The 15,548-nt window shown below is 40.0% G+C and overlaps 1 protein-coding gene across 3 annotated transcripts in view; it reads left to right on the top strand.

The window, feature by feature from the left end:
- SLIT2 (slit guidance ligand 2) overlaps positions 1-13,518 on the top strand; it is a 379,714-nt gene extending 366,196 nt beyond the window's left edge. For all 3 annotated transcript variants that reach the window (XM_059923271.1, XM_059923270.1, XM_059923272.1), the window contains 4 exons: positions 4,777-4,931; positions 9,932-10,223; positions 10,437-10,648; positions 11,741-13,518. In XM_059923271.1, the coding sequence (XP_059779254.1) occupies positions 4,777-4,931; positions 9,932-10,223; positions 10,437-10,648; positions 11,741-11,982 (901 nt within the window). In that variant the 3' untranslated portion in view covers positions 11,983-13,518. The remainder of the gene's footprint in view (positions 1-4,776; positions 4,932-9,931; positions 10,224-10,436; positions 10,649-11,740) is intronic.
- Positions 13,519-15,548: the final 2,030 nt, after the last annotated feature.

The following is a 15,548-nucleotide window of genomic DNA, read 5'->3' as shown; positions in this document are numbered from 1 at the left end:
CTTAAGCCCATCGTAAGTTCAGGAAGATCTATAATTTGCTTCAAAATGCAACTTTACTTGATAAATTATTTTATAAAACGTTCTTCTGAAAACTCTTATGCTAATACATAAATACCTTTAATCTCACTTGGCTTCCCATTCCTTCCACTCAAAGAAGTGGGCAGGGAAATTTTTTATTAGCATCCACACTTCACAAATGAAGCATCTTTAGCCCAGAGATATCAAAATGAGGTGGCCAGTTGAATTTGTCTAGGTTTTTATTCCTATTCTATTGCACAGAATATGCCAACAAATACTTGGCAAAAAAGCAGGAGTTCACATAAGCAAAGTGAACTATTTATCTTTACTCCACTGAAATACCTTAAGATTTACAATTGAGATAGAAATATAACAATATCATTGTTAATGAGTCCTGAAGACATAAAGACAATCAAAGACAATTTAGAGCCACTCTTCTTTTAAGCCCCAAGTTTTTAAACTCTTTTTCTATAGCAAACCAAGAAACAATTGAGTAACGGCTTTGTTTTCACACATCCATTTGGAAATCCAAGAAAACAAAATCTCAGGTAATAGATGAGTGTAGTAAAACTGAATTACATAATAAAGGTAGTAAATGCAATTTATGTTCCTAGTGGAAAGACTCACTGTTAAGTGGTTCACTTGCGACTTTTGTGAGTCATGGAGTATATAGTTCCCTAGGGAGTAGTGAAAGAGTGTTTGTCAGTACTTGTCAGGACCCAAAAGGATGTTACACATCGCCGGTGGATAGGTAGGAGATGACCGTGATAGACTGTAAAATCGATGATGGCTTAGTTTTATTCTGCAACAGCTGGTGTGTCAATCACTGCTTTTATTTTGAAAGGGTATATAGACAAAGGACTGCTGGGCAACCCCCAGATCTCTGGCTTTAGGAGACAGCATGAAACACCAATTTAGAATACTCTTAGCTCTGCCATATTCTCTTCAGGCCCCATACACACAGTATCATCTTAAAACCAAAGAATCTAAAAATATTAATTTCACAATACTTATCTGTTAGAAACCTGGGCAAGGCCTCACTTAATTCTGAGAAATATAAACCGAATTAAGCTCAGTGGTAACTCTTACCAAGTTCTGGAATCATCAGATTAGACATTGAAAGCTTTTGGGAGGAGAAAAGTGTAGTCAGTCTGAACTTCACTTACAACTGGGAAAAGACAAGCCAAAAACAGGTTTCAAATCTGTATATCTCATATGCGTTCAATGATTTTTAGTAAATGTACCAACTTGTGCAACCATCATATAATATTTTTTTCCATAGAACTTTATTCCTGGGCTGTTTGGGAGAGAAATCATCTATTAAAGGCTGGCTAGTGGTGAGAACAAACACATGCCATTTGTACAGTACTAGATACTCTTCAGGTTTTTTATTTTAAGAGTGATGAATAATAGTTAAAAGCACATACTCTAGAACCAGACAGCCTGGCTTCAAATCTGTTTAGCCACTGGCTGTGCCATCTTGGGTACCCTAAGTGCCCAAATTTAGAGTTGTGAGTCTTAAATGAGTTGTTAATGCATGTGAAGTTGACCCATAGTAGGTGCTGTGCAATTCTTTGATCTTATTACTTGCATTTCCCTAGTGAGGAGAAGAAAGCAGAGAAAAAGTAACTGAAGTCACAGTAACTCAGTGTCTCACATCTAACAGGAGCTAGGATAAGCTGAGCAAGACTTACCTCCCAACATTATCTTTCAGGATATCACCACTGAAAATTCCAAATTTTTTAATAAAATGCATCTTTTGGATGTCCTGTCCTAAGTATGCCTGAAGGATCTTGACTATCTATAACTGTAATCCAACTAGTATTACTAAATAAACTCTATATGTTATTCTTAATACAACTCCCCTATCTTTAATTTACTTAACATACATTTATTGAGCATCTACTATTTACCAGACACTACTGGATACATTAAGGAAGAAATAAATAAATAATACAGGGCCCCTGATTTAAAGGAGCTTACAATTAGTGGGAGTTAAAGACATGTGCTCAGGAAAAAAAAAAAAAAAAAAAAAGGAAGAAAGAAAGAAAAAAAGAAAGGAATAAAGGAGTAGGAAGTAAAATGAGTTCATAATGAAACTACCTACCTCCAGCTTCCCAGCTGAAACACTGCTTTAGAGTGTGCAGAACTTTAAAGGTATTAAACCTTTCAGTTACACTGCACCAAACGCCATCATCAACAATGACATGCCTAGATCGATTGCCTAAGACTGATGTGTGACCAAGAACCAGTTCCCTAGTACAAATGAGTCTTTTTCTTTGCAACTGTAAAGGGAAAAGGGGGGGCCCCATTATTAATATTTATAAATTAAATAAGGTCATTGTTCACAGAGCATTCATATAAAACCACTTAAAGAGTTGTATATGATGACAAAGGAAAAAGCAATTGACTACCACCTTCTCTATGTATATCTTTATATTAATGTTTTACTTAAAACTTCTAATAATTTGAATATGTCCCCAAAGAAGTTATTATATTTCTGCCAGTCTTTAGCATTATCTTATAATTAATATTAAAAATAAAGCCTGACTAATTTCTTCTTGAAGAAGATTCTGAAGTAGTATTGGATTATTTATATGATGACAGTGGTGGTGGGGGTAGTGATGATGATGGTGATACTAATATCTAGCGTTTAACTTTGCACTTTCTATAGGCTAGATGTTTTGTTCTGCATGTTAAAAAATCATTTCATAGGGATAGACCTCAAATTAACCATAGGAGGGGGGAATATTTGTTAGCATTTACTGAAGAGAAGATTGAAGTTTATTAGCAATTAAGTTACTTACCTAAGGTCAAACATTTAATAAATGCAAGACCAGCATTCAAATCCAGGCTTATCTGATTCTAAAATCTGTATGTTTAACCAGTAGTTGGTATTATTTAAGACCACTAACAGCTGGTATGCAACTTTATTTAGAAAGTATTTTCCTTGTATATTGTTTCCTCTGTTGATTTTAGTGGCATCAAGTGTTGGGATAATTAAATGTGTAAAAGGCAAAAATATTGATTGGCACATCTAACATTTATTTTTTTAAAGATGATATCTGAAACAGGTTATTAAAAATTCCTGCACACGTGGACACTTTTAACTACTTAACACCAGAGAACTTCAGGTGGTTTCACAGCTCTGCAGAATGGTTTATATCGTTGTCAAATCACAAAAACATTTTATTCCATGTCGGCAAACAGTGGAATAAGATTAGACTCCTGTGGTGAGAACCATGAAGAAATATCTATACATTTTTCTGTTATTTTCCAGGCTTGACGTATTTGCAAACTTAAATATCAGTGCCTGGAAATTTAAGCAATCATCTTGCATAGGGAGTATTAGGTATTCACGATCCTCCTTATAATATGTTCCCATATTTCCCTTTTTGAGCCCTTTTTCCAATCTTTCGAGTCAACATCTCAGTATATTAGTTCTTTCATATTCGCTCTTGATCCTGTTTTCTTTGTTGCTCCTGTTTCATTTGTCCTGTTTGCATCTTTGCCTGATGTAACACTTGTGTTAGATTGACAGCTACCCTTTAAAACCTTACAGCACCTACCTGCTAATTGCACCCAGCTTCATTTTCAATTGTCGTTTTCCGTTTACCTGTTTCTTAGTCTCTTTGTTTTTGTCCATTTTATGAATTTCCATAAGCCCTCTCAAATTTTTAAGAAGGCGGATGTAATGATTGTTGGACCTATCCCTTTAAAGTTATAGAAGAGAAATTGAAGAACCTTTGTCATCACTAGACTCCCTAGATATGACTATGTTAAGCATTCTATTTAATCCGTTATTCCCACCTCTCCACTGAGCGTAATCATCTTCACGGTAATATCATTTGATGGACATTCTTCTGAAAAATGCAAAGAAAGTGAGAGTATATTATCAATTAACAAATTTCAAAAAGTGCAGTGATCCTGCCAAGTTGGTTCTTCCTGCATTTATATGTATGTTTGATTCTGATAAGTATTGCTGTGTAGTGCTTAAGAGTGCAGAGACCAATGATCCCCTAAGATCAATGTCTAAAAAGTATATTTGGCACAGGTATAAGTTAGTTGTCTTTTGAATACAATTAGGAGTAACAGTATCTGAACAAATGAAACTTTAGTGGCATTTAAAATCAAATGCATAAATTATGCTTTGGAATTTCTACATACTGGGAGAATGTGATTGGATAATGATAAAATGTATTCATTTCCACTTCTCCCAATGGGAGAACAAACTTATTTTGTATTTTGTATTACCCAAGAAATAAAAAATGATTATATCTCCTTGAAAATATCTATTATTTTAAAATCAACTATTGACCTTTATCTTTATTAATGTTAAATAGGAGTTTCTTTTCCCAAAAAGAGCTTATTGGAGTTTGAATTGTAACTCCTTTTTTTTTTTAATTAATTAATTAATTTTTTATTTTTGGCTGTGCTGGGGCTTCGTTTCTGCGCGAGGGCTTTCTCTAGTTGCGGCGAGCGGAAGCCACTCTTCATCACGGTGCGCGGGCCTCTCACTATCGCGGCCTCTCTTGTTGCGGAGCACAGGCTCCAGATGCGCAGGCTCAGTAGTTGTGGCTGACGGACCCAGTTGCTCCGCGGCATGTGGGATCCTCCCAGACCAGGGCTCGAACCCGTGTCCCCTGCATTGGCAGGCAGATTCTCAACCACTGTGCCACCAGGGAAGCCCCAACTCCTTTTCTTTAATAAATATAAAATTGGAGGATCAGTTAAGTTATCTTTTTTTTTTTTTAATAGCGTGGAGACGATCAATGATGGAAATTTTCACATTGTGGAACTACTCGCCCTGGATCAAAGTCTCTCCCTGTCTGTGGATGGAGGGAGCCCCAAAATCATCACCAATTTGTCAAAGCAGTCCACTTTGAATTTTGACTCCCCACTCTATGTTGGAGGTAAGCTCTTTTCCAAATTCCGTGGATTCCCAAACCCTGTGATTCTCATCACAGACTGATCCTGAAGTTGTTGATGCCTGGTGCCATGGTCATTGATCAGTCATTGAAAGATGGACAGCAAGGATAGAAAAGAAAGAGCCCTAAATGGGTGATAAGAGACCATGTTGTAACCCTGGCTCTGGGTCTAACAAAATGCGTGGTTGGAGTGGAGAAGGACATTAATGTTTCTTTTGTGTCTGTCACATACTAGGTGATTTACACATCATATAATCTAATCTTACTATTCTGGTGTACAGGAAAAAGAAAGCTGGTTAGAGGTCAAATACAGACAATGAAGAAGACGGGGAGTCAAGTGTGATGCAAACTGAGGAGCACGTGACCCACCCCAGCACTCTTAAGGAGGCGAACACTACCAGCTTCAGTTAAATGTCGCTATGCTGGAATGCCTCTTCTATCATCTGCGAACTCATGTACAGGATAGGATAATTATTAATGAAATCAAATGAATGAATGAACAAATTAAACGTACAAATTGTATTGGGGCAGCAGGAAGTACTTCTCTTTAGCTAAGACCTTATGGTGAATGAACAAGGGAGAAGGTCAGAAAGGTGGATTAGGGCCTGGAATGACAGAGTGAAGACTCGACTTCATTTTTAAGCAGCAAGAAGGCAGATGAGTAAATAGATGAGGGATAGAGCCTGAGCAAACTTCTGAAGGAGCTCAGAGGAGAAGACCTGTGATGGAGAGAGCTTGTACTTTTACCTCTATCTGGAGGAGTAAATATATACTGGAGACAGAATTTCAAATTTCAGGCAAAGGACCCAGAAAGCATATGATTTTGAATTGAGTTGCACTGAATTAAATTACATTGAATTGACTGATAAAATTAACTCATTTTACAGATAAATAAGCTAAAGTTTCTGAACAGGTCAATGTAACCAATTTCTTCACCATGACAGGTTTTTCATGAACTTCACATCATTATTTTCACAGTAACGACCTTGGGATGCTACATAAGTCTCTTAACCCCTCCAAGCCTTCCCTAAAAGCATTTTGGGAAATTTCCTGAAATTCTAGAGCACTTCTGTTTTTAATAATTTCAGCAGTAGAAAATCTGAACACTTTGATAGACTTCTGATTTTTTTTTAAAGCAGTTAAAAAGTCTTTGGTTCATTTCTGTAAATATTTATTGAGCACCTCCCATAAGCTGAGAACGAAATTAATAGGTGCATGAAGAATACAAAGCTGTAAAAGAAATATCCCTTCTGTGCCAGGGGAGTGGGGAAGGCAGTCACATCTTCATGAAACCACAATACATTTGTAATAAAAGTATCTCATATTAAGTCCATGCAGCAAGTTGACTGATCTATTTGCTTCATGGGAATCACTCTGTGGGATTCATTAACAGGCAAAAGCCGTCCATTCTTGCCTGCATTACCACGAACGGCAGTTGCTTTGGGATGGGTGAAGCAAATCACAGATGTTACCTGTGGTTGGAGAGAAAAGAAATTATATTTACTAAGCACATGCTGTGTGCTCAACGCAATGCTGCTTTTACAGTCTTAACCCTCAGAGACTTTAGGAAGTAGGTATGATTTTTTGTTTTATAATCCCTAAGGGACTTCATGGAATATGTCCAAGTTGATAGAGACCTCGTTTGAGTTCAGGTCTGTCTAACCCCAAAGCCACCTGCATTGCCACTCACCTTCTTAACAAGGAGCAGAAAAGGAAACAGTCTAAGTTCTGTGGCCTTTCATTGATTTCTGGACTTGCCCCTCACTTGATTTTATTATGCTTTCATTAGAAATCATTTCATTAAATCTTTTAAGACCCCTTTAGAATGTGGTGAAAATAATAAGTACAGAATGGGAGTGCTTGGACCAGAACATTTTTCCAAAAAGGGGAAAAAAATGTTTTAAATTAGTACTGAGAAGTGCTAATCCTTCTAAGGGTAGAGGGCCTGGAAGAATCCAGATGGTGCCTCTTTCCACTTCCAACCAGCGTCACTGCCAGAGAACACACTAGGCTCATTTCCTTCCCACTCAGAGGACAGTCTCAAGGGTAATTCGGATTTTAAAAATACAATGCAGTCCTAAGACTGCAGCCCTGAATTCTTTATGGTAAAGGCAGGAGAACCTGAATTAGCAAAGGAGAGCAAGGTAAACAAGCTCTCCTTTTTCTCAAAGTCTGCAAACAGGAACACTCCCCAAGAAAGATGGCCCAAAGGTGATGCATTCCATGCCTTAGGCCCTTGCAGGAGTATTTTCTAGCAAAACAGGGAGGCAGGTTTCCCTACCTTTGGGTTTTCAACTACCCATGATATAGGCTTTACTTAATACAAAGCAATGTAATCTTTATGTTTTTCTGTATAATAGTCCAACCAGAACATACATTACTTAAAGGGATTTTTTTTTTTAAAAAGTAAAGACCTGCACATAGAGACCCCTCCGTGCATCACAAATCTTCTCCTAATGCCCCCATTGGACAGAAGACATCAGTGTTGACAGTTGGTCCGTTTATTGTCATTTTGAAATATGTAGAGCTTGTTAAGGCTAAAAACTGTCTACTAAGTTACCTATTGTTTGATAGATTGAATTCCAGCTGTGGTCCATGGCATAGAGGAAAGGCTAAAGGAAAAAAAACATGGATCTGCTTCTGTTTTTCAGTTAAGACTTAGTTCCCTGGTCAGAAGTCTACCAAGCACCTGAAAAGGTTGAGTTAAGACAGTTCTTGACTTTATGATATCCTACTGAAAGTAACTATATGTGTGATGAATCAACATTTTCATTTACAAATTACTACAATCAAAGCTAGACCTTTATCATTGTTACTTTGGGAATAGAAGGAACACATTTACTAATTGCTTCTCCCTGCTGTGGAACTTCATGGGTCTGTAGTTAGTCTTGACATGTGCACATGTGTGTGTGTTGTGTGACTAATTGAAAATAGTCTTGGAAGAAGTTCTTTTTTAACCTCTGAAGAAAGGACCATAAATGTGTGGACATTAAAGTCCACATGTTTTGGATGGATGGATGGATATGACTACGTGAGAAGAACTTACCCCCAAACAAGGAACTCCCAGTCACTAGTCCACTCCTGGAAATGGAACATTCCATCCTTTTGACCCCACTCCACAAAGCAACCCAGTTCCCAAGGCCAGACACACACAGACTAAAAACTTGAACTCATGACCTTCAAATCCTAGACACTAATTCAGTACCTGTCAAGATGTGACCAGCACCACCTGCATCAGAGTCACCTGAGCTTGCATGTTAACATTGCGATTTCTATGCCCACACCTTCATTCTGGGTTAGAATCTCAGGTGAGGAGAGATGGGGGCCTGGGAAGCTGCCTTCTCAACAGCGCCCCTATGGTGGCTCTTATGTGTGACGGGCTTGGAAACAACTGGTCTGGTCCATCCACTCATGTTACAGATGAGAAAACTAAGCCCCAGAGAGGGGAGATGACTGGCCCAAGTGCACACAGGCCAAAAATACAGACTTTGACCTCTAGCCTAGTGGTTTTGTAGAAGCGGCTATCTGACTTTGGTGCCTGCTAGACCTCGAATGGAGCTCCTTCAAATGGGAAAGGAGATGCTGCCACAAGGCAGCGCCCAGAGAGTAGGGTACTGTGGTTCGTGGTCTTTATAACCAACAAACCCTCTAGAGAGTGAGAGCCCTGGTCTTTTCCAGCCTCAACCCTCCAACCAGTAGCTCAGAGTCTAGTTGCAGGGATGGTGTGAGTGCTGGGGGGAAGGTCAGCAGCTCTAAAAGCCTCGGCTCCCTCCCCTCCCCCGCAGCGACCTGGATGGTTGCCTCATGTAGGATCCCATCCAGGAACTATTTCAGGGTCTGGCTTAGGCCATGGAACGATTCCTCAGTTTTGCCAGATAAGGGTTACCAGATGACCGTCACTGGTGGAATATATATGTGTGTGTGTGTGTATATATATATATATATACACATACACACATATATATATATACATATATATATATATATATGTATATATATATATATACACAACGATTGCAAATTCTGGTTTTGGAGGAATTTCTTTTATAGTCTTGATTTCTTGGAATAGGAAGGTTTCACTCTCAATTAGCAAGGGGGAAAAAAAGGATGTGAATGAGGTGCTGTCCTGATTGGAAGCAGGGTGAGTTTTTCAGACACTGACATCCACGGCTGAGCTTGGGACATTGCCAGTGGTGAGCTGGACCAGCTGCCAGCTTAGAATTTGGCAGGACTGGGGTGAATGGTCCCCGTGAACCCCAGCTCTCACCCTCTGAAAATCAGGGGACTGAACCATGACCTGAGATTGGGGAAGTTTGTGTCATCGGCTTAATTCTAACCCAGTCTTACTGGAGACACTGAGCATGTCGCCGAGCTCTCTGGGCCCTGGGCCCTTCATCTTTAAGGGGCAGGATTGGTCAGGGAATCAGTCTGGCTCTAGGCTTCTGGGCTGTGTGTCCAGGTTAGGGGGTGGGTATGGAGGTAGAAGGGAGCATGAATTCCTCCCCCATTCCCAACCTTGCTTTTAAGTACAGTGGCCCTGATTTTAGGTTTTATAGATTCATGCCTCCATATAAGGGTTTTTTATTAAAAAAAAAAACAAAAACAAAACAGATGTTAGAAACTAAAGATTGACCGCCAGTGAACTAGGTTCTTTATTCTAGTTGTGCATTAGAATTGCCTGGAGCATCTTCCAAAAAGCAGAAACAAAGAAACACACATCCCTTCTCCCTCCCCAACTCCACCCAGATAATCTGATCAAATCCGTCTGGGCCGAGGGCCCGAGCATCAGTATTTCTCAAAGACCCAGTGTGATTCTGATGTGCAGCCAGGTTGAGAAGCGCAGGACGGGATGCTTGAGCTGCCTGGTCCTCCTAAAGAAGAGTCACGCAGACTCCTGCCCCGCTGGAAGAGCTAAGAGGGTCCGGGTGGCCACTGGCTGGGGAGCCGCCGAGGAGCGTGACCTCTGACTTGGTGTCCCCCCGCAGGCATGCCCGGGAAGAACAACGTGGCCGCAGCTCTGCGCCAGGCCCCCGGGCAGAACGGCACCAGCTTTCACGGCTGCATCCGGAACCTTTACATCAACAGCGAGCTGCAGGACTTCCGGAAGGTGCCCATGCAGACCGGCATCCTGCCCGGCTGTGAGCCGTGCCACAAGAAGGTGTGTGCCCACGGCACGTGCCAGCCCAGCAGCCAGTCCGGCTTCACCTGCGAGTGCGAGGAAGGATGGACGGGGCTCCTCTGTGACCAGAGGACCAATGACCCCTGTCTTGGAAATAAGTGAGTTTGGGCTGCTTGGTAGTTAAACCCACACACTCCAACCCTCAAAGCAAAACCCCAGAGAGGAAAGAAGGAAAGGGGGGGGGGGGTGGGGAGGGGAGAGAAAGAAGTCAGTTCATTAGCATTGTCTCCCTTATATTCCATCCATCATCCTCCCTCCATTCTTATCCTCTCCGTCTGACCCATTTCCATCCTTGTGGTCCTCCACCGTAGATGCGTCCATGGCACCTGCCTGCCCATCAACGCGTTCTCCTACAGCTGCAAGTGCCTGGAGGGCCATGGGGGCGTCCTCTGTGATGAAGAGGAGGATCTGTTTAACCCCTGCCAGGCGATCAAGTGTAAGCATGGGAAATGCAGGCTCTCAGGACTGGGACAGCCCTACTGTGAATGCAGCAGTGGATACACTGGGGACAGCTGTGATCGAGGTAAGCCAACCCAGCTGGGCACCTACCTCTATCTTGGCAAAGCAAGAGGGGCCCCCATCTTTGAACAGAGAGAGAGAGAAAGGAAGACACACAGAGGGGAGTGATCCGAGGAATGCCAGATCTTTGTACTGTTTGTAGTTGCTGCTGTTGATTTACTTAACAGTGTTAGGAAGGCACAGATGTGAAATGTCCTAAACCTCCTTTGCAAGATATTATACACCCTTCACAAGTCTTCTCACACTTGATTTGCTATGAAATACTACTTTCCCCTTATGCAGGAGCACATTTACTTTCCTTCTTTCTTACCTTTACCTGCTGTTCTCATCTGTATAGATTACTGATTCATCTTCTGGCGCAGAGAAGAGGGTACTAATAATTCTGCTCTAGTTTTAGGACAAAATCGCCTTTGACCTTAGAATCAACCGATGTATCACAGTAAATTATGCAGGTGAGAGGGATGGAAACAGGCTGACATTTCAGCCCACCTATTTCCTTCTCCTGTGTCTGCGTGATCAGAATGTGCTTTGCCTCCAGCTGGCAGAGATTTTGTTGTGTGTATCGGAGGGATGAGACGAGAGGAACGTGCCCATGGAGGCTTTTAGCAGATGTCTCTTTTTGAACTAGTTCATACTTGGGTAATTTATGAAGTTAGTGGAATGTTACTTGTATTAAGTAACAGATTGAATGATATTAAACTCCAGGTCTAATAAATTAAATTGCGTACTCTCTGAAACGGCGCCCTCGGTAAACAAAACCAGCTGTTAGTAGTGTAAAAACAGAAGATGTATATTTTTGCTGTAAAGGAAAAGATTTAGGAATCCAATTTCCTTGTCAGCCCAAAAGCGTAGTATTTATGGTCCACGTATATCGTATTCACTTTGCTCAAAATAAAGACCGAAAAGAAGTGTTTTTCAAAGAACTGAAGGCTGTGCCACCAGCCCATAATATGGCATATGAGCATAACAGTGAAAACAGCCGTTACAAACAGGAAGCGAAAGCAGTGTCTCCTGATCTGAGTTGTAGATTCACGGCCACTTTGCACGATTTACGGCGACTGCCCTTAAACTGCTTGTGCTTTTTGTTCTTTTCTAGAAATCTCTTGTCGAGGGGAACGGATAAGAGATTATTACCAAAAGCAGCAGGGCTATGCCGCTTGCCAAACAACTAAGAAGGTCTCCCGGCTGGAATGCAGAGGGGGGTGTGCAGGCGGGCAGTGCTGCGGACCTCTGAGGAGCAAGCGACGGAAATACGCTTTCGAATGCACTGACGGGTCATCGTTTGTGGACGAGGTTGAGAAGGTGGTGAAGTGTGGCTGCGTCCACTGCGCCTCCTAAACCACGTCCCCGGCAGCTTTGGTCTTTGGAAAATGTGGTATACTTCTTGACCCTGTTGGACTCACGAATGCTTCATAGTGGAAATAATTGAAATATATTGTAAAATACAGAACAGACTTATTTTTATTATGAGAATGAAGACTTTTTTTCTGCATTTAGAAAAAAAAAAGAAATGCTTGAACTAAAGCTTCCCCAACACTGGAGAAGTATAAAGAATGATACACCTGAAGGCATTAGAACAACGATGGAAACCATGGTTAACTTGGATTCATCTTCGTAACTTGCTGGAGACCAGCAGAAGCACATACCCAGCGGAGAGACGAGGTTCTCTCTGCTGATGTGAAGTTGCCCAGAGCATAATCCCCTGTGCCCTGGTTTGCATCTACGCAGTTCATGAGGACAGACCAAGCACATGTGTGTGAGTGAGGGTGCAAGGCAGATGAGTGGAACTCCTCCAGCATTCACAGCCAGAATGAATGGATGAGAAATATTTTGTGCAAAATATAAAGTATCCTGAAGACCTGGGTTCCATTCATCAGAGGAGACGAGAGTGCTAAAATAAATTTTATCTTCTTTTTAAACGTCAGCATGTTAGCAGGAGAAGCACACAAAAGTGTTTATCTACCGTTTTCCAGTATTAATTTTTTGTAATATAAATGACAAAGGAGGTGATAAAGAACCAATAGATTATTGATAAATAAATTAGTAATAATATGAATTTTTGTTTCTATGAGTTCTAAACAGCCCTATACAGTATTCGGTTTCAATGAGAAATATTTATTGTATCAAAGTACGTTGTACTTAACATTCTAGGCCATCCTTTTGCTGTTCCTCAATGCTTTAATATATATTAATTTATAATTGTCCTGATATTTTTGTACATTTTTCAAACTTAAAAATCAGGATTCTTTTGTGGTTTTTTTGGCAATAGTACTAACATAGGGTGTTATCTTGGGATAAATATGTGTTGATCTGTTTGTTTACCTTGACATCTGACCACTGGTGTCACTGACCTACTGGCCTCATTCAGGACACCTGCAGAGGGTATGTAAAGTCTATGCCTGAGACGGTCATTGTACAGAAAGAAGCGCCCCCCCCTGCAGCGTGTCCTCACAGAACAGAAATGGTGTGTAGCAATCGACACTAGAAAAGTAGATCTTTTACAAGTTAATTATTTCCTCGACTTTTTTTGCCCTTTTACCGGGGGTGGGGCAGGGAGAGAAAAGGCTGTAATGTCAAGAACTGTGATTTTTTTTTTTCCCAAACAATAAAGCTCCTTGATTACCTTAATGTTCCCATGTTAACATGTTTGCTGCTAAATTACAATGTAGAATTGATAAGGATTTATAGTGGACCGTGCTCTTCCCTCATTAAAATCCCAGGGTACCCTGTAAAGATGCAGATGTTTCTTTCCAAAAACATTTTTACAAAGAAAACTAGACGTACGTGTATAATTCAGTGTGCTTTGTCTTTCTCCAGACTAATATCAGTTACACTACTGATGTTTGTAAATTAAACAGATATTTACTTCATTAACAGCTTGTTGGTTTTCTTAGAAACTGCACAGTATTTAGAGTCTCCTCCTTAAGAATTTCTTAATCAAGGTGATACCAAAAGAACAGGGAGGGAAACCTATACCTTTTTGTTGCCAGAAATTGGTTTGAGATCAGCATACTGTCACATCTGGGTACTTTGGGAGGGCCACATGAAAGAGATGGAGAAAAGAACACATTCTTGGCTAAGAAAAACAGTGCATATTCAATTAATTTTTTCCCCCAAAATATTATAAGATGAAATCTAACTCAACCAAAATGGTATTTTCCTTTTTGCTGTTCTTTTCCTCTCAATTAGATCCAGATGGAAAATAACACAAGAAAAAGAGAACTTTTCTCCAAAGGTGCTGTCAGGCAAGGGTTGGTAATAGCTAGATATACCATCCAGAACAGGAAAATAACACTGACTGGGTGGGATATTAATCCTCACCCACCAGCTAAGAGTTCTTCATTTCCCTGTAAGAAAATCATGTGTGCGTGAACTCACGTGGACACGCATGTGCACACGCATGCGTGCACACACACACACTGCTGTTTCACAGACACAAATGTCCAATCATTTATTCACTCTTGTTTAAAATGTCTACATTTTAATTATATAAATATTATGCAGTCATTGTAAACCATTTATTCCTGTTGGTTGCTTCTTTTCTTCAAGGGTTTACGTTATCTTAATAGTCATTGTTTTCTGAGGGCTAATTATATGGCAGGTGCTATGCCATGGGCTTTATATGAAATATTCATCTCCCACTACAAGCCTGTGGGATTTTTATGCTGCTTGTTTTCCACAGGCATAAACAGCTCGAAAACAGAGGAGCTGAATTCCAGCTCAGGCCCTTCAGATCACGTGGTCTATGTTCAAGAGGTAAAGGCAGAAGCTCAGTAATTACTACCCTCTACTAAGGGACTTTTAAGCCTTGGCACTCATTTCCACAGCACAATTATTCTCTACTGATCATGTCAATTTAAGTAATCTACATTAGAGACTTTATTGTGTTTTTGTTTTTTAAGGGAAAAAAAGTGAAATATTAGTAGTTTACAGAATGTTATTCTTTCTCCTTCCTGCTTATAAAGACACAAAATAGAATTATGTTTGCCTGGAATTTGGGCTGATTTAGCAAGTTTCCTAGGGGATTATTTGCTTCATGATGAGACTACTTTCTGCAAGAGTCCTTCTTTGAGAAAGTTCAATAGTCAAATAATTACTAGTAAATGAGACAAGGACATTATTCATGTTACAAAAGGCTGCCTACTTACAAAGCCTTGACCATAGGATTTCTTTAATAGGAAACTATTTTGGAGTATTTCCAACAGATTCAATATATTAAAACAAAAAGCATTTTGCATATCTCAGAGTCAAGACTACTTCACAGAGTAATGTACATTTTTATTCTGAAAAGATAAAGTAATTAAACATCCCTAATGTGTTTACTTTAAAGTCTCACATGAGTGAGGCAGTACCATCAAGGACATGCCATGGAGATTTGACATGTGTTCAATTTAAGATGTGTTCACTGAATAATAACTCTCTCAATCTTCAGAATTTGTGTTCACCACAGATTTCCTGAAATTATTTCTAAGCACTAATAGACTAACCCTGGGTTTAGAATTGCTCTGAGCATTTTCTTTTTGGATGGCTTGCTTTGTCAGCAGCAATTCTTTCTGGAGAAATGATTGAAAGACTGTGGAAATCGATTCAGGGCTTAAAGATCCTGAGTGTCATGGTGTCATCTGCCTCACAGAGTGACCATTATTTCAAAAGTCATGTTTGTAAAAGTATATAAGCTGTAAAAGTATATAAGCTATAAAAGTATATGAAGCTTTATATAAAGTATATAAAGCTATATAAAATACATAAGCTATTTTCATTCTTAATCCTCTCTTGGGTACTCAAAAGTGACTTAACAAATTTTTATTTCCTATCTCCTGTTATGTGCACGGAGCTATGCTAAACTTCTGATATATAGTTTCAAACGAAACAGATATTGCTTCTGCTGTTTTAGAGCACACACT

This window comes from Balaenoptera ricei, chromosome 5 (genome assembly GCF_028023285.1).
Source record: "Balaenoptera ricei isolate mBalRic1 chromosome 5, mBalRic1.hap2, whole genome shotgun sequence".
Taxonomy (NCBI): Eukaryota; Metazoa; Chordata; class Mammalia; order Artiodactyla; family Balaenopteridae; genus Balaenoptera; species Balaenoptera ricei.
Note: the sequence above shows the minus strand (reverse complement) of the source record. Positions and strands in the feature narration are given on the sequence as shown.